The 20,771-nt window shown below is 45.5% G+C and overlaps 1 protein-coding gene across 2 annotated transcripts in view; it reads right to left on the bottom strand.

Moving 5' to 3' along the window:
• Window positions 1-20,771, bottom strand: part of CRAMP1 (cramped chromatin regulator homolog 1) — a 1,760,184-nt gene that overhangs the window by 708,436 nt on the left and 1,030,977 nt on the right. For both annotated transcript variants that reach the window (XM_069646975.1, XM_069646973.1), the window contains exon 13: window positions 3,108-3,176. In XM_069646975.1, the coding sequence (XP_069503076.1) occupies window positions 3,108-3,176 (69 nt within the window). The remainder of the gene's footprint in view (window positions 1-3,107; window positions 3,177-20,771) is intronic.

Below are 20,771 nucleotides of genomic sequence, written 5' to 3'. Positions count from 1 at the left end.
CAAATGAAATTGGCGTGCTCCCAAAATACCTACTCAAATTTCCATCTCGATATCACAGAGACCAATTCATCAGATTGCGACTGAACCTATATAAATCCAAAGAGATATTGACAAGGAAACGAGATCCGAAAACACCAGACAATCAATGCCGATTCTGCAATAAAGATGTTGAATCGATAAAACACTTGATAACCAACTGTCCTGAAATTTCTGCAGAACGGACATTACATATAGGGAAATATGCGCCAAAGAACGACAACATGGAAGAATGGTGGAGCTACTTGATCTCTGGAACGAATGAGCAACTGACGTGTGGAGTAATAAACTTCCTGGATAAAATCTTGCCTAATCAACCATGAAACCATAACTCCTATTCAGCCACTTAATCTTGCTCAAACTAATGTCTGCTACACGTTGGTGATACCAAGAAAGCACACGCAGATGCCTCAAGTGTAATACTAATGAACAAAAAAATTACATGGACAAAGAATTGACATAGCATTGATGATTGATAAAAAGTTTTTTTTTTATTTCAAACTAAGTCAAATAAAACATTTTTTTTTAAAAATTACTGGTCAATACTGCAAACCATAACCAGGTCCACCATGCCTCACCCTGTCCAGGATTTGGCCAGCAGGACCTGTAATGAAGTGATGGGGCTAATTCAGAGTTTGCTTAGAAACAGAGGTTACAGCTCTAGCGAAGTATGATGGTGACCATCAATTCACTGGATTGGAGGCACACCAGATTCCACTCTCCCACCAAGATCACACACCCCAATAACACAGGGACTTCATTCCAGCCTCTACCACTCAAGGCATGGACTTTTAGATGGCCGAGCACTTTTAGATGGCCTAGCACAGTAGCCCATACATGCTTGCAGAAAGACCGAATCATCACAGACTGTTGTGTCACAGTATCCCTTCTGCAATCCCACACAGTTGTTCCAATCTGCCCTTCAGTAATTAGCTCCCTTATCTACCGCGTACGCCAGAACCCAGAGAGGTGTGTCAAGGTAAAACCCAACATTTCCCCCTCAACTTGGTCTTGGGTCACAACTGTCCTCGTGGCACCTTGCTGTGTGGTACCACACAACTGGCATGGGTCAAACTCATCATCAAAAGCAAGTAGTCAGCCTCCTTCAATCCACCACCCGACAGTCTACCTTTGTAGTCCCGGTTCAAAAAAGGTAAACAACCTCTTTTTACAAGCACAATTGTCAAGATCCACTAACAAACAGGGGAAGAGAGACCGACACTCTCCCCCAAACCACAGAAGCAGAATGAAGTCGACCCTCCCACCGTGGTTGGCACAGTTGCCTGATACAGTAAACAGGATACCACGTGGCAGCCAGTGGGGGGAAGAGGATTAGGGAGAGGTTGTGGACAGGGTGGGGAAGTTAGGAACACCGGATAGAGGATTAGGGAAAAGCTAATTTGGATAGGACAGGGAACGTAACAGGAACACGCCCTACACTCCCTGAAATCGTGTAATACCATCAGGGAGTAACGCTGCCTCTGACATGTACTTGTGCACTTCTTGAAACCCTTTAGTAATACACCTTGATACATGTACCACATTCATTTCCTAATAGCAACAACATATATAGCAAGCATGATGGAACATACAATTGGGATTGATCCCACTGTGAAGAAACATAACACATGGCCCCAAGGGCAGGCGTAAGCAACACTTATAAACATGGATCATGACATGGACAAAGAACATAGCATGTAAGCGTTTTGTTCCTTCCTTGCTCCAGCTCCAATGTCTTTTCTAAACCAGAGCACTCAAATGCCACTATTACCACGTTATCTGCCCAAACCCTGAGAAGAAAGTTCAGGCATATAGTGTCCCATCAGCAAACGTGGTTACACAATACTAGCGACTAATCAGAACAGCCGCCATGCACTTGTGTTCGTTACACGGCCGTAATCATGCTTTCGTTGAACCTGGCCCCTCCCTGTGCACCAGCTGCCCGCTTGGGCGCTCACACCAACATCCTTTACTTATCTTATGTCCGGGAGGCTTGGTAGCCCTCCCGGATGCCGTATCGTGAGGCTCGTAACAGCAGCAGCCTTACACCATTCTTCTCCTGTTGCAACTCTATCCAGGGTTTTCTGCTGCGCCGCCGCCGCTCCTAATGCGGTCCGTGAATCTCCTTTGTTCCGCCTGCAGCACATCCGCGCACACACAAAAATAAGCCACACCTGCCGTGCACCCTTAATAAGCAGTCCCTAATCACCATCAGCTGGCCACACGCGCGCACGGCGGCTGACTACAGACTCCTCCCAGGTGCTGCTGGGAAGTGTAGTTTTATTCACAAACTCTTATTATTTCAATCGTGGCCACCTCCTAGGGTCCTGGCCCTCCACTCCTACCCTTATTCCTGACAACAATGCTTGCTGGGCATAAGGCTTCATGAGGTCAAAAATCTTCTGCTCCTTACACCACTCTGCAATTACCTGTAACTCTTAGTGAAGCACACAGCAGCCTTTGAGGGGAGTGTCCCATTTTCCTATTTGAGGCATTGGGGCTTGAATGGGCTGGTACAAAACCACAATGAAACAGTGGCACTGTGAAAGAGTTCAACCACAAAAGAAAGACATTCAAGTCACACACATACGGACACAGTTAATTCTTTTATCAACTATGGAGAAGTCACTGGGTAAAACTTTGCGTAGATTCCAAGCACTTTCCAAAAAAGTGACTGCAAATAATTATGCTGAAAGAATATGGTCTAAGGACTAAGGCACAATTACAAAAACACTCCTAACAGCGAATGAAGGTCTCACTTGAGATGTAATGGGGTACATTAAAAGAAAAATGTGTTTGCGCCTCGGCTTGGGCATGGGCGCAATTAATTTGCTAACACACATGGATGCTCAAACTCCCTTAAAAGCCAGGCGTTTATTTTAGGTATACATACAAAAATAGACAATGTAAAGAAGGCGACTGCTTATTTTCTTTCATTTGAACAACATCACCTTTGTAATCTTCCCTGGGGTAGTTATTGTAACCAGAATTAAAATGTGAAGACATGACAGGCCTGATCCCTTACATGGCAACCTTACATGAAAATAAGCAGAATTCAGTGTCAGTCTCACCTGCACTACTAGAGGCTTTCGCATGTGCCGGCTCCGTAACTTCCTCTGCTTTGGCAAAAAGAAATCTGACTGTAGAAGGAAAGATGGGAAAAAATAATAGCGCGACATGGGCATCAGTATTTTGACACAGAAAGACAATGTTCAAAGTGCTAGGTTTACGCAGTGTAGTGAAGTATAGCTTTTCACAATAGAATCACTTAGACCAAATTCACAACAGAGCATTAATGCCTTTACTTTCTGGTTACAAGTGGTCACAGATAGAACAACCTTTAAAGTGAAAATTGGGCTAGAGACCAGTGGTGTAGAGGATGAAGGAAGGAAAGGGAACGCTCAGTTAACATGGAAGACTGATTCCTACTGTGTCCATAGAAGATTCAAGCTTATATAGGCACTGTCCTTCTGCATATCAATGGGAAGAACATTAAGCTAGCTGCGATGGAGGACACATCAGTTTTTGCTAGGACTATTTTCACGTCAAGGTGGTGCTGGAGTTTGCATGGGTGTGAGAACATTGTAGAATTGGATACTATAATGCCACACAAGATAAAACATGTAGTAATCTGCGACAGGATGCATATAAATATACAAACTAAAGCACAACACACTTCAAGGCACTACTATGGTCACAGGTGTGTCACCACCCCCTCTCCGAGGTCCCCACCAAAGTATTCAGTTTGTTCGAATAATAGAAGAAATGCATCTTTTTAGCAACTCCCGTGCAGAGCCTACATGTGTAGGCTGCACTCATGGACTAGATCAATGGCCTTCCTCAGGATTGCTTATTCAACGTATGTACAGTACAAAGGACTATTTGTAAGTGAGCACAATCAAAAGCCACAAAAGTTGAAAAAAGTAAATAACTGCTCAGTTGTGGGTTACATTCGTGCATGGGCGATGAACACTGAAGGAACAAGTTACTTACCTGTAACTGTTGTTCTCCAGCATGGGTCTGGCATGGATTCACATGCTCATGAATATTCCCCGTCGTCAGGCTGGGACTCCTCGGTAAAGAAAAAAATCAACATCAGTTTAGTTTCTGATCTGTCTTTCTTAGTAGTAACCAATCACAGGTCTCTGGGTCATACTTCCCCCAGCCAATGACTGCCAATGACTGCCCTCTCCCTAAGCCCCGCCTCTGGCAGCCATCTTCAGATTTGCTAGCATGTAAAGTGGCAGTATGACCAAGTGAAGAGCCGCAGAGAGGTAGGAGGGAGGGTTTGCATGTGAATCCATATCAGACCCATGCTGGAGAACAGTTACAGGTAAGTAACTTGTTCCTTCTCCAGCATGAGGTCTGACATGGATTCACATGCTCATGAATATAAGAATATATAGCAGTACACACATGCACAACCACGGGAGGTGGCAAAAGGCTCAACATTAAGCATTACATAAACTCAACATTAAGCAACTTGTACCTCCCCACCAGGCCCACCTTCAGGCGAATAGGTTGCGCAGCACTGCTTGGCCGACTCTGGACTCCTCCCTGGAATCCCGGTCGACGCAGTAGAATCTCGTGAAGGTGTGCGTCGACCTCCACGTAGCAGCCCAGCAAATGTCCAGCAGAGGCACACCAGACAAGAACGCCGTAGTAGCAGCGATCGCTCTGTCCGAATGGGCTCTCGGATGGCCGGGCAGCGGTCGGTTTGCGAACCGGTGACAGTGCATGATGCAGCCGGAGAGCCATCTGGAAATGGAAGCCTTCCCCTGGTTCACAGGTCCAAAGTTCACGAACAGCTGTGATGTCTTCCGAAAACTCTTTGTTCGGTCCACATAGAACTTCAGTGCTCTAGCTACATCCAGCGAGTGCAAAGTCCTCTCGGCCGGCGACAAAGGCGACGGGAAGAAAACTGGTAACACCAAGGGCTCGTTATGATGGAAGTCCGGCGGCACCTTGGGCATGAAGGAGGGGTGCGTCCTCAGCACCACCCTCGTATCGTGAAAAGTCAAGGATGGGGGCTTGCAGGATAGGGCCTGAATCTCTCCCACGCGTCGTGCTGAGGTGATGGCCACCAGGAATGTTGTCTTCGATGACAGGAACTTCAAAGGAGCCGAATGCAAAGGCTCGAATGGCGGCCCCATGAGCCTGGTCAGCAACACGTTGAGCTCCCACGCCGGGGCTGGAGCCTTCACCGGCGGGAACTATCGGAACAGTCCTTTCATAAATTCCTTCACCAGCCGTCCTGTAGTTCTGGTGTATCGGGAGATCGCTGCCAGATGTATCTTGATGGAGGCGTGAGCTAGTCCAGCCTTGGCCAGCGACAATAGGTATGGTAGCACTTGAGGAGGGTTGATCTTCTGTGCACGGCACCAGACAGAGAACCTCTTCCACTTATGTCCGTAGCACTTAAGAGTTGAGGACGCCCTGGCCTTTGCAAGAACCTCTCTGCAGTCAGCCGGGATATCGTACCCTCCAAACTCTAGTGCTGCAGGAGCCAGGCCTGCAAGTTCAGTGACCCCGGGTCGTTATGAAGGATGGCGCCTCCTTCTCTGGAAAGAAGATCTGCGTCCATTGGCAGCTTGACCGGTGGGGACGCTGACGAGTCCAGAAGGTCCGGGAACCAGATCTGCCTCAGCCACGCCGGTGCGACGAGGATCATCTTGCACCAGAACCTCTTGAGCTGGTTGATGAGTCGGAGCAGCAACGGCAATGGAGGGAACGCATATAGGAACAGGCCGTTCCAGGGGAACGAGAAGGCATCGCCCATGCCCCTTTGGCACGGGGAAACCTGCTGGCGAACCTCTGGCATTTGGAGTTCGTCGCCGTCGCGAACAGGTCGATCTGGGGTTTGCCCCATCACTGAAAGAGTCGATCCACTTGATCCTGGCGTAGTTCCCACTCGTGGCACGAGCGCAGCTCTCTGCTGAGTGAGTCGGCAATGGTGTTTTTTATCCCTACCAGATGAAACGGCACCAGAAACATCCCTTGGGCAAAGGCCCAATGCCACAGATCCTGGGCTTCCTTGGATAGGGCAGGGGATCTGGTTCCGCCCTGCTTCCGAATGTAGAACCTCGTGGTGGTGTTGTCGGTTAATATCCTCACCACCTTGCCCTTGAGGGACGGGAGAAAAGACCCGAGGGCCCAGAACACTGCATGGTTTCATTACTGTGAGCATGCAGTTTGCTCACCCGTCCGATAGAAGTTCTAGCAATGCGGAAGGCTACTTTTTAAGTACATCTCTTTAAGGGTGCTTTATGCACTGGTGCAAAAGATCACCACATTAATCTTTGTTGCACTATTAAGATCCCAGCCAGGTGGGGGTTGAGCAACTGACGGGTAAATGCCTTGACCACTGGAACTTGCATCATTATAAATATTTTCGCAAGGTGTTGTAAGCTGCTAGAGCAGTTAAGTGTACCTTAAGCAAATTGTAAACTAAGCCAGAGTAAACGAGATGAAGTAGGTAGGGCTATGTCTCTTTGAGCACCAGCTGACAAACTGCTTCCATTTATTAAAGTAGCAGTGGCTTGTGTATAGTTTTCTTGCCTCAAGCAGAGTGTCGATACATCACAACAGCAAGCATAAATGGCCGCACTCTGACCTCAGGAGCCAAAACACCAATTTCATAGCTTATGGATTTGGGTGTTATCTGCAGCTGTTGCTGTGCTGAAAGATTGTGAACTGTGCGATTAATCTAATGATGTCATCACTCCTTTCTGATATAACCTCCCCCTATGTGGCCAGTAGCTTCCTGACCCGGGAGTGGCTATATGAAGGAGGACTACTGGGGTGCGGGGGGAGAGGTAACCCTCAGGGAAATTACTGACATCATTGGGGACAGTTACAGGTCCTACATTCCCTGCTAGGTATGTTTCCTCCATTCCACATGCCTTAATGGCATATTGTAACACTGTCTCCACCTCTTCCTAGGTCTACTTTTAATACTCCCCAATATCCCCCAAAGAACAGTATGCCAACAACTGGGACGAGGAAGAGGCAGGGAGCAGTAATGATCACTCCCAATGAGGGCCAGTATCAACTTCATTAACGTCATCCAAGGAACAGTCTTGTAATAACTGAGTCGAGAAAGAGCAATGGAACAATAAAGATGACAAAGACCGCTAAACCAACACAACGGTCTAGCCGCTGGAAAATATGTAATCATGCTGGGAAGCTTAAATCGGTGTCTGATACAGCTGACAGAGAAGAAAACTGCAGGCGTGGAAGTGGGCCCAAGCATGGGACAGAGAAACCGGCGTGCAGAAGGTTTGCCGCTCTGGAACAGAAGGCAGCATAAATCGCGCATCAAAGAAAGCAGCATGGCAAGAACGCTGCGGTTAACGGAACGCACGCTGAGCCAGCAAGATCAAAAGCCCAGAGCAAAGGAACGCGAGAACCAACAGGTAAACCCAGGGAAGACGGATGGGTTACCGGGTTGCCTGGTAACACAGATAAAAGGGAACCGAAGCAAGGGAATGCAAAGAGCAACCAGTAAGCTCAGAGAAACCAGATGGGTTACCAGGTTCCCTGACAGTCGGCCGACATGTGCCCAATGGGTGCTGGAAATGGAGCCATGTTAGGGCCAAGGTACATGCAAAAAGGAAGAATGGTTAGTACCTATATTCTCATTTCACATCTGCCTAACAAGCACAATTTATCTGTTCAAATGTACCATAACCAAGTTTAAACCGCTACTGCTTGGTTTAATCCTGCTAATTGCTTCTGCTAGTGCTTGATATTTAAGAACTGAGAAACAATACCACCTACAAAAAATGTTGGGCACACTGACATTTCTGGCACTAGCAATTTGTGCATGACTTCTGGGGTGCTTACTGGAGCTTAGCCAGCCCACCTATCTCCTAACCGGCAATATGCAGAAACGCATCTTATAAATGAAGGCAGTTCTGGCAAACCATCCAGCATGGTTGGGCCACCTTGATAAATAGTATTCTTTCATAGGTGCAGTTTATTAGATCGAAGGTCATTGAAACCTGAGCTAACGACTACCCCTTACTACTTTCAAGGCAGGATACAATCTAAAGAGTGAGGTCTGGACAGACAAAGGTGGTACAAAAGATGGCACACAGATGCTCAAGAGTCCCGAAATCAACCGGTCTGCTGGCTAGCTACTTTGTGGTTAACTTTGCTTCATGCTGGTTGCCTGGTTGGACTCTGCTGACCCTTGACGTTTGACTCAAGAGGCTGCCCTCTGCAGTTGCAGCACCCCAGGACAGAAGGGCTTTGCAAAGGCCCTTGTTTGCTGCCAAAGGGTAGTTTTCTGCCAATTCTTTTGTGGCTATTGCTGATCTCAATCTGCACTGTCTTGGGGGTCCTGAGTGCTATTGTCGACCAGCTGTCCAGTCTCATCCTAAACGCCTGATGTCAAGTGACATATGCACTTTGCCCACAACCTCTCAATTTACCTCTACAGAGCTCCAGGGACCCAATAATTTCTGGAGCTCTATAAGGGAAGGATTGAGTAAACGAACCAGTTCCTAGCCCCTTACCCCTGTAGGGTTTAACAAGCTTAAAGTCATGGCCCCACCTTACCATGATCAGGGAAGGCATCCAAAATCAAGGTGGCTGAATGGGGTTGGTCGCAGCTTTCCGTGGATCACTCATTTACATGGGGTACCTGTGAGCGAATAGCATGCTAGGTACCAAGACACCACACTAATGCATTCCTGTCATGGAGAGCAAATTGGCAGTGGTTCCATGAATTCGATATCTGGGAAATTGTGTTAGCACAGTTCGTCCAATAATATCACTGTTCAAATTATGGTAAGCTGAGACTTTCTTTATGGCAGGAGACTTGTGGTAGAAGCAGTCTCCAGCTGCCTTCTGTCCCATCTTTAGGTTGAGTGCATGGGTCCCAACCAGACATGTTAGTGACTAATGGTGGGGACTTACAGAGTACAGCAACCTACTCCCTTACATTGTCACTGTCTCCTTGTCTAGTTCTCACCTTTGCCCTTCTGCTTTACCCAAGATCTGCCATTTCCGAATTCTATGCTGCACTATATTTTGCTTCTCCGGCATGGGGTCTGGCATGGATTCACATGCTCATGAATATTCCCAGTCAGGCTGGCAATACTCGGTAAAGGAAAAATCTGTTTCAGTTTAATTTCTGAACTCTTTCTTCTAACAACCAATCACTGAGGTCTGGGTCATACTGCCCCCAACCAATGACTGCCCTCTACCTAAGCCCCTCCTCTGACAGCCAGGGAGTCTTTGTGCTTAGCTCTCGAGCTTTTACTGCATTTTTCGCTTTTTGGAAGAGATTTACTCTATTTTTTTTTGGTCAATCGAGCCTTGTGCTCCATCGATCATCCTTCCGATTAACAGGGACCTGTTTTTTGGATTCTTCAGCGCCCCTCAAGGGCGGATTTCATCGAGTTTCTTCGTGGAGGCTTCCAGAAGATTTTTCAGGCCTGCACCGCATGGACCATGTCGGAAGAGGGGGATTCAACCCCCCCCCTTTCAAGCTTGGTTCAGACTGCAGCTTATGCAATGTCTTCCTGGACGACAAATCTTCCCAGGGCCTTTACTGCCTGTACCCAACACACAAGGAGGAAGATTGTGCTTTTTGCCAGGAAATGACGGCTCGCACGCTAACGGATCTGCATAGGCGGCTGAAAGAGTGGTTACAGGCCAAGGCCCTTGCTCCGTGAAAACTCAAGGAGAAGCCCATGACCGACCTGCCGGAGAAGGCCAAGGGTGATTGGGGCATCTGGGATGACGGTGAAGGCCCAGGTACACCCGACGAAGGCCCAGACTTCCATCAAAGGCAAGAATGTCCCTCCCGAGCAGGAGGGAGTCTTCTTTCCAGTCCACAGAGAACACCCCAGAGAAGATGCCAGTCATCTCCCTGAAACCGTCCCCTCAAATCACGAAGATGGGGGGCGATAGGGAGCACAGAGGTACTCAGGACAGCGAGGGGAAGAAGCCGGATGCCATGGGATGACGGGTTATCTACTCTGCGGCCACTACCATCAAGGCTGCCAACACCCTTGTCATCGTAGCGCGATACGACAGAGCTGTGGTTCAAGATCGCTCCCATCCTGAACTTTCTATCTGACGATAAGAGGTCGGAGGCATTGGAAGGAAGGCAAGGTGGCGTCAGACCACGCCATCACGGTGGCCACGGCCATCGCCGATGCAGGGTTCCGCCAGATGGGCAACATTGTTTGCCTTCGTCGTGGCTGGGCCAAGGCCACCAGCCTTCGTCAGGACATTCAGACGAGGGTTTTGGGCATGCCCTTTGATGGAGACAATCTCTTTGGGAAGGCTGTAGATGAGTCTCTATATGTCAAGTCCAGTCTGAAACTTCCTGCAGGAGTGATGTTGGCCCACCAGAACCCCAACCCCCGCCCGCCCCCTCAGCCCCCTGAGTTTGCCTGCCCAAAAGTCTCTTAACTGACAAAAACTACCAAGCTGGCAAACCCAGGGGGAAAGGGGAATGGAGAAAGTAAACGCAGATCTTCACTGGCTCCAACTGACGCCCTCTGGAACTGGATTGGACGCCTCTGTCTGTGATTATCTACAAGACAAGGATATACTGGTTACTACACATCAACTGATTCCTATGAATGTATTCATGCCTTGCCACCCTCCTTCCCTAGTACCTGCTGCCTATGCACCTATGCTGATAGGCTTAACTCATTTCTTTCGTTTTTTTTGTAAAGGAAATTCAGAAAGTCTTTAGTCTCTTTCTTTAATGAGAGTTCACTGCTTCAAGTCCTTCCTAGAATCCTTAACTGGCTTGAATGTATGCCTCTTCTCACATGTCTGTAGAATATTCTGCATTTCCTACTATTGCCTGTGTTGCTTAGACTTTCCTGTTAAGGCTTCGTTGAAATGTCACTTGTCAGCTTCCTTCATACATCTGCGTGCATTGAAACAACCTGTTTGCTGTCTTTTACCCACTTGCGGTCCGGTCGCCTGCAATTCACGCTGATGTTTTCCTCGTTCAGAACTATATTTCACTAACTAAACAAATCAAGTAACTAACTTTGGAATAGAAACTTAGCTTGCTTCATCTGTGCGCTCTTCTGTTTCAACAGATGATGCAGGTTTTACTGAAGATTTCTGTAGTTTGACTTTTCAAAGAGTCTTTTTCTTAATATTTAATTTCTAGAGAGATTTTAAAATTTATAAAACAGAGCTATGGAAACTGCGACCTGACTCTAGAAAAACTCAAATGAAAGGCAGTTTAGAACCCCAAATGGAATTCCAAACTACCTCACAATCGGACTCCTAAAATCACTGCTGCGAGGTCTCCATCTTGCCCAGGGAAAACCGGAACTTCCTGAAGCCATGTTAAGGAATAATTCCATTAACTCAATCGCTTTCTCCCAGCTTCTAATTACACTTCCATACCAAAACTAGATAAACTAAATCAACCTACTGATCTCCCCTCCTGCATCGCCTATTAAAGTATTTTACTCGTGTACATTGAAGTGAAACTCTAAGTGGGTCTTTAAAGTGTGAATTGAATAGAAACCTAGCAATGTACCATGGAATCCTGACACTTTAGGCCATCAAGATGGACACAGCACGTGCCTTGGGCACTCCAAAAGTGACAGCCGTCCTTTTGGCCCTCGGGAGGCAAGTCCCAAGGATCTTCCAAAGGTTCCGGCAGGAGCTACTCTTTGTACCGCCAGCCCTCTGCTCCTTGGCCCAGGAAACCAACAGGGCCTGTTCCAAAGCTTTCGGAGGACGACGTCGTCGGGGACCCCAATGCGGCCCTTTGACATCCAAGCAGGATTGAACCGGCCGTGACATCGGGCCCCACCCGTGCACCCCGGTGCGAGGCCGGCTGGCGAACTTCTTCAGCATGTGGAAGACCATCTCCACCAACAGTTGGGCGCTGGAAGCTCTGACCCATGTTTTATAGAAAAGGGGATGCCTACACTATAATTCATGGTCTAATACTAGTGTATCCATAGCATAAAAACACATTTATTTTGGACAAAAATACAAATAATCAGGCTCATACCCAAATAGTCTCCAACATTCATTCACATACACTTTCACAAAATAGCAATGGCTTTCCTTCTTTTATGTGTAAACAAAACTTTATATTACACATATCTCGTTAAGGTACTTATGCAACATATTCCGACCTTGTCTTTATTACTGGTGTCGTGGGATAGTTTGCTACAATTTCAAACAGATTGTATAGTCGACACGTGTTTCGGTCTCCTAGAACTGATAATGTCCCTTTCTTTTGTAGACCTTCCTCAGGATGTAAAGTCAAGATTAGTTGTCTTGCCTTTCATGAACTGGAGTATGCCTCATCATTTATACAAAAACACATTCAATAAAATGAGTAAAACCCATCACGGTCTCTTGTCATTCTTCTTTATTTGTAACTAGTGTTGTCTTGAACGCAATCCACAACTTGAATGCACATATCATACTCCCCTCCTTATAATTAATGCGGGGGTGTAGCAGATGTGATTGAACAAATCCCTCATTGGTACCAGGAATACTTTTGGTCCTATGAGATAAAACGGGGACAAAACCCGTTTTAGTTGCCTCGGTCACAGCACACATTGGCTATACTCTTTTTCCTTACAGTATTTGCCCCCCCCCCCCCCAATCGGAGCACGGTGAGTGTTTGCCCTTTTAGTGGCAAGCTTTTTTTTAATAGTATTTGCAAGCCCTGAGGCCCTTTGGAAGCCCACAGCAGCACGCTCCCACCCTGAACTTAGACAACATTTAAGCAGTGTTTAATACTGTACTCATCTGACCTGCTAGGCATAGACCTCCCCCTCTATACAGGTCTCTCACATTTAGCAGGGGTTCTGTTCCCAAACTGCATAGTACGGATTACTGTGGAGTGACTACGATTAGGGGCTCTCGCCTCATTAAATAACACAGTGAGTCCTAGCTGCGCCCTCAAAGTCACCTTTTAGATAGTAGATATTCTTAAATCCACATAGCTAGCTCACCGCAGATAACCGTGTCCAGGAAGAATGGCACTAAGGACAGCCACTGATAACACCGAACTATATAACCACTAACCCCTCGACCTACCCATCGCAAGACAGCGACTGAATGAGTCAGCAACACCGGCCAAAAAGACCAACTACAGATAGAGCCCAAACTGATACAGGACAATCCAGTACTACACCACAAGACACCCAGACCAAAGCAAACATCAGCAAACAAATAAAGAAAAAAAACAACTCTCAATCTTAAAATGCTGCGCAAACGACCCATACCGAGGGAAAGAAAAAGAGAAAACACACACACTCTGTAACAGCAACAAAGAACCACAACTACAGAACGCACCCCCACAGACAGGAACACAAATCAAACCAACATTGGGAGAAGGGACAAATCCCTCTACTTAACTCCATACCTCGCCGACAACTAGTCATCAGAACAAACCAACAGAACACTACAACCAACAACATCAAACAACCAAACGCAACCAGACAGAAGAAGGATGAACAACACTAGAAACAACAAAAACACGATTGATGCAATAACACCATACATCACCAAAACAAGAGCAACTTCCAATCGACACCCACCACTCCTGGAAGACAAACCCGATGAAAACAAAAATCCACGACAGAACCTAGAAGAACTCTTCGACGACACTGACACTCCGGCACCAAGACCTCAACAAGAGATCGACCAGAAAGGAAACCTCAAAACCAACCAGAAGACTACCCTAACAAGAAAGACCAAACAAAACTACACCTCTAAACTCCACTGCAATCTAATCAACGCAAGATCCATGTCAGAACACTCAACAGAGATCTTCGACGTACTTGATGACAACGGCATTGACATCCTATTCATCACAGAAACATGGCTGGACGACAACTACAAATTCACACTCCAAAGCTGCCTTCCAACCGACTTCAAATGCCAAGAACACCTGAAAATAAAAACAGACGAACCGCTCAACATTATCAACTGTGAAACCATGGTTATACACCTAATGGCGAGCCGAAAAACCAACATCACATTCATCCTGGTGTACAGACCTATGACATACGATGCAACCTTCGTCGACAACTTCATAGAAGCCATCCCCAACATAGCCATCAACCACGAACATCTAATCATCCTGGGGGACTTCAACATTTGGTTTGAAGACAGTCGCGCCAACTCCCTAAACTCACTGATTGGACAACTAGTCAAAGGGGCAACACACTCGGCAGGACACAGCCTTGAAGCAATCTTTGCCAAGGAAAAACTCATCACCATGGCACAGCCGATAAAAATACTGTGTAGCGACCATCTCATCATCCCATTTGTGATCACTCCGCCAACTCAAGTCTACATCCAACCCCCTAAACTCACAACCATCACAAAAAGAAACTGGAAACACGTCAAAGAAAGCCACCTATTCGAACAACTGGAGATGACCAAACCCTCAACTACAGAACTAGAGCAAGCTGACAGACGGGAAAGTGGAGCTACTACACAAATGGATTGCAGATACAATTGACAAGATCGCCCCAGAAAAACCGTTCACCCCATCAAAGAAAAGAGCAATGGCAAAATGGTTCACCTCACTACTAAGCTCCATGAAAAAAGAAAACAAAAAGATGCAACTGAAATGGAGGAAAGAATACGCGCATACAAGAAGGAAATTCAAAAGGCGAAGAGAAGGCATTAGGATGACAGAATCACCAATGCCACCAACGCACAAAAAGAAATGTTCAACATCATTAAAGAGATGAGAAACCCAACAGGCTGCGACAACAACCCAACCCCCTCAGAGAAACTAAGCAACAACCTGGCAGACCACTTCAAGAAAAAAAATCAATGACATCCGACAAACCATACAAAACAGACCAACCAACCACAACACACAACCAAATGAACCCAACACAGAAGCACAGCACAAACTCCAAAACTTTCCTGAAATATCAGCAGGGGCATTCGCCATGCTGGTAAAACAGCAAGAAAGCAGGATCACCCACGGATCCCTGTCTCCCGAACATCCACAAATCAATCCTCGCACAAGGAACGCCAGCCGAATATTACAGAAACCTTCTAAATCTATCACTAGCAACAGGAACTGTATCAAGGACCTTCAAATCAGCAAATATCAAACCACTTTTAAAAAAACACAAGTGGTGACGTAGAAGACCTCTCGAACTACAGGCCGATTTCAAACATTCCCTACCCAGCAAAACTCCTAGAAACCTATGTAGACAAACTAACCAAAGAACACGTAGAAAAACACCACCTGCTAGACCAAGCTCAAGTCGGTTTCAGACCTGCAAGAGGAACAGAAACAGCACTACTATCCATCTGGGATGACCTAAAAACTAACAGACTCAAACACAAACTCAGCCCTTATTCTGCTCGACCTCTCAGCAGCCTTCAATACAGTTAGCCCTGACACCCTAACCTAAAAGACTAGATGACATTGGCATAACAGACACAGCACTTCTATGGACTAAATCATTCCTAGAAGACAGAACAGACACTGTATGGATTAAACCCTTCAAATCTACCCCACAAGTTAACGACTGTGGAGTGCCACAAGGATACGCACTATCACCACTGTACTTCAACATCTACCAGACTCCAGTTATCAGAATCCTCAAAAAATACAACACGACATGCTACAACTACGCAGATGATACTCAAATCATCTACAAAATCAAAGACACTCAAGCCGATCACTCAACCCTAATCAAGTGTCTAAAAGAAGTCTTCAACTGGATGAATGCCAACAACCTGAAAATTAACCCAGGAAAGACAGAAATCATGATCATATCCAAAGACCAAGAGAACGAAACTGCCATCCCGTGGCCAAGGGAACTGCACTGTCACCATCTAAAGTAGTACAAAATCTGGGAGTCCTGATGGACAACACCCTACCTAACCTTAGAACCACAAATAAATGCAACAGTCAAGAAATGCTTTTTCCTCCTCCACACGGCAAGAAGAGTCCTACCTTTCCTCTCCTTCACGCACAAAACACTCACAATCGTCGCCCTCATCATGCCAAGAATCGACTATGCAAACAGCCTCTACCTCGGAATACTAGAATACCTTCTGAAGAAACTACAACGGATCCAAAATGCAGCAGCCAGACTACTCAAACTATCCAGAAGAGACCACATCTCTCCTGCCCTAAAAACATTACACTGGTTCCCAGTAAAACATTGCATCACCTTCAAAACAATGTGCATAACGCACAGGGCAATCAGTGGACAAGGAGCAGAATTCCTACAACAACAAAAAATAATCTACAAGCCAACAAGACTCCTCAGGTCATGCAACGAAATCCGCCTGGAACTAAAACCATACCTTAAGAAAAAACTTGGAGCCAACTCATTTTACCACTTAGCCGCAAAAACCTGGAACATCCCAAAAGAAATAAACACCAACGATCACCTAAAATTCAGGAAACTACTAAAAACCTGGCTCTTCAACACCACAGACTCAAAATGAAAACCCAAACAGAAAGGAAAAGAATGACTAAACTTAAGAAGACACTGACAAACCCAGAACCGACAAACTCCAACCACAACTAGACCAGTAACGCCAAGTAAAATAAACACAAGCAACACCCATTAAAACAGAATCAACAACCGCAGCCAATTCCAGCCAACATCCTCACACGCCCCATAATTGCTACCAGGTACCACACTGTTATCAAGTTTTCTACATGTTAGCAATCGCCACACTCAAACTGAGTTGTGGACTTTAGCAGGCACACTAGCCGTATGAGTGGAAAAGGAAGGCAGGTAAGGTTATGAAGGAAGTTGATGGAAGTGGAGACCAGATGTGAAAGGGACTGAATACCAGACATGCCCAGATCAGGAGAGAGGTGCAGAAATGCCGCCACATCCCTTCTGGAGAGATTACCCAAACCTAGCACCTCAGTTCGAGACAGAAATGGCAACTAACCAATCCACTAACAATTTCCCCCTCTGCATACACCTCTCAACTCCAAACCAAACAACCACAAACCTACAGCACAACAAACCACACAAACTTCACTACTTTGCAACTACAAAACAAAAACGCACAGACTCACACAACAGTACACTACTACCGGCCGCAAACACCCCTGACCCACCGGGCTGAGGCTGGCAACAGCACATCACTGCTCTCTTGCACTTTTCCAGCTTCTGCCCACTAACTCACCCTCCCTTTCCCCTTTTCAGAGCCGCCAGAGTGCCAGAGGACCACTCCGGTAGTGATAGTGCACTTTACAAATGTCCTTTAACATTAACATGAGAATAGAGCAAGAGATAAAAAGGAAGGCTAATGAAGAAGTTAACATATGAGTGAACCAAACTACAAATATGTTATTGAACCCATATCTCAAAGGGGAAAGCAACATAAAGAGAAGTGCTCACGAAAAAGAGGCAAAGAACCCTTTGATGAAAAAGGAAGTGAATATTGGAAAGAGCTTTATGAAACGAGAGTGGACAAGCCAGAGATGGACTAAAGTAATTTAATGGTTAAAAGGTTAAAGTCATAGCATAAAGTCCTGGCAGGGGAGTATACCAGGTGAAGCTGAAGTGTGTGATCTGTTAGTCTGGAAAAGAGAATCTTAAGCAAGACCCATGCCCTTGAGATTGTGAACGGATGTAAAATTGAAACAAGAGCATGACAGGGAAAGATACCAGGTCACCTGCAGGTCTGAGACATGCATCTAAATAGTGTTTAAGTAAAAAGAAACCCATGGAAGTTGCATGTCCTTAGAATTTGAATCGCATTAAAGGAGAAGAGAAAATGTGGGGAATGGAGCTGTTTCCCCGCGCACTGGAAACACGCCAAGAGGAAGGAGTGGTTGTTTTGGCTGCTGAGGAACTTGACTATTCTTTATTTTGATCTTTACTTAATAGTACAAGGAATCTGGGGGGGAAGGGAGCCATTCCCTGGAACAGTGAACATTGTCTATTTGAAACTGTTCTGTTGGATTTGAACTTTTGTGTAGAATTGGAATTTTCGGGCACTTCTGCAATTCAGAGATAATACCTATTTCATCTTACAGTTTTTACAGTGTGAGGCCCAAAATAGGATTACTGACACAGGAGATGTATTGCTTTGGACATCTTGACAATGGACAGACCTATTAGTTCTGGTTGAGATAGGGAAATACCTCTTAGGATAGGGACAGTCAGGCATTTTTATAACCTACATTTGTTTCAATAAATGCTTATAACCAAAGCCCATGAGTCCAGTGTGTCTGCATCTCATTTCATGGCTCCCCACAAGTGGTTAGAGCTCGATTTTTGGGCCCATGATGGCGCAATGAGGATCTTGGTTAAGTGGTCCTGAAGAAGGCTGAACTACATAATGACAAATTGAGTCAGACACTATGGCCGTGGGACCTGGAGCCAAAGATTGGGCATTTTATGTTTTGCTGCACAAAACTATTAATGAATGGCCCTGGACTGAGAAAACATGTTTGAGTATATTTGTGTTGAGTTCCAACTCTGCTTCACTTGTCCAAGAGGCAATTTGGGTAGCCCTCGTACATGATGTGTCTAGATGTAAATGTGTGCTTACACACCAGTGCCCAACGTTTTGGTTGAGAAGAGAGAAAGCCTGTGAGCGTGTGCCACCCTGTTTATGTCAAACATAGATGTGGTGGTGTCTTTGTTAATAAGGACGGCTTGTTTGGAAGAAATAAAACTAATAATGCATTTCGCATATAGCACTACACACCCATGCTTTGAGCCCTTGGCAATGTGCCCCAAAGCATAATGATCTGTTTTATTATTAACTTTAACTGGCAGATTAACAAAAGTTGTGCAATTTAACATGTTTTTGTACACCACTGTATCACATTTACCACCCTTTGCAACACTAACACTCAGGGGCCAAGTCCCAAAAAAAAAAGAAGTGGGTGGACTCATTAGCCTAGCCAACAGGAAGTGAGGTCACTGGAAGTGACATCACAGGAAGTTGAGTGGCACCACCGGAAGTGACATCGGTTGCACTCTGTGCGTGTTAAGGGGTACTACACGGATGTGACCACAGAAGACTGCATTTCCTGTGGTGCATCCAAGCCCAGAGAAAACATCAGTTGATACAGACTCTGTTCTGGAGCTGGGCCAATTACACACTGGTACAGCCCTCCAAGCACTACTTTATAATAGATGGTAAAGGGGAGGTGGGTTATAGGATGGAACTAGATCGTTTTCTTCAGAATGGGATTGAGACATGATAAAATGGGTGCAAGAAAGGGATAGAGTGTGAGACTCCCAAGGGTTTGTGAGAGCATAAGAGAGAGAGAGAGAGATAAATAGATGGATGTTTGGCTTCACATAGGAAGAATACCAATGGGGGCGTAAATATTCTGTAGTGAATAGTGTGCGTGACCGAGCATAGCAAGAAAGAACAGGGCACTATCAGATATTATTCCTTAAGATTGTGCATTTTACAGTATCCCCTCTGAACATTTGGGTAAAAGGCCATAGCATTTACTATCAGTTCTGCAGGGTAACATCTGAAAACATCCAGTGGTTGCTAGGTTACCAGGGGAGCATACCATTACTGCACCGACTGAACATGCCGACTTTGAGGAAGGGGGTTTGGGGAGCAGCATCGGGGAAAAAAAGTACCAATTTTTTCATACGGCGCAGTACACTCTGCATATATCCGTTTACCAGTAGTACACATTTTTCAATGCCTTTTCAGGATGCCTATGCCCACAATATATCCTAAAATTGTCACTAAGAATACACTAGTGTTGGCTTTGTCCAATAAGGACAAAGGCCAGCAGTGTGTGTGCCACTGTAAGTACACGTGAAGGGTGGTGAAGCAATAAATGCGCACAGCAAAGACAACTTATCATAATCGTAAAACCACAGGTCATGTTCACAAACGAAGGATGCAGCCTGCCACAGGAATACACACCCCAACCCAGAATTTCATTGGCGCATCGTTTCACCCAGCAAAGAGAGGCGCCTAACTACTCCCAGAGAGATGATTCTTGTGTGGAACATGACTCACAGGGGATGAGTGAATAAATCATGAAAATGGGAGACACATGTGCATACCAATGTTAGAAAAGAATTTCATAGAAATTGTCAATATTCCTGACCTGGGTCAACCCCAGAACATTTTGCTTTACTAGTGGGATATTTTTCCTTAATACCTCAGTGAGTGGGAACCTTTTTCCACACTCACAGAATCTTTAACTATTTTTGTGGGTGACATTTCTTAGACTCTCCATAGTGTCTAAAAAGTGATCCTCTTTACCAAAATTATTGGTAATAAGTGCCTGTTGCTGGGTTGCCCCTTTTAACTTTCTCTGGCTAACCTTGAGAGAACTACAGTTGCCAAGGGCTGAAAGGATCTTTGGATCCCTTTTACATTTTATGTTGTGAAACCAGCACACCCCACCTTATGTGGAGTGCTGGGGAGATACAATGTATTCCCTTTCACACTGAAACTGTAACAATTATGTTACAGGGATAAGTTTACCTTCAATGGCTGGTGGCAGTGATAACTTGTATTCATTTGGTGCACCTTTTTTTGTTTATTTTATTTGTTCATGGTTTGTCATAAACCTTTACAAAATATACACAAAATGGAAAGATTAAAACACAAAGAAAAATGAACCATTACAATTTCACACAATCACAGCATATAGACAATGGAACAGATATCCAAAAACAGAGAATGTCTAACTTAAATCACATACTGTTTTTAAAAAGGAAATAACACGAATAAACAACGTCAATGCATATCCATTTCTAATTCTATACCATATA

Source organism: Ambystoma mexicanum, chromosome 2q (genome assembly GCF_040938575.1).
Source record: "Ambystoma mexicanum isolate Mex_15411 chromosome 2q, UKY_AmexF1_1, whole genome shotgun sequence".
NCBI classification, from domain to species: Eukaryota; Metazoa; Chordata; class Amphibia; order Caudata; family Ambystomatidae; genus Ambystoma; species Ambystoma mexicanum.
The sequence above is the reverse complement of the archived record's forward strand: the minus strand, read 5'-3'. Positions and strand labels throughout refer to the sequence as shown.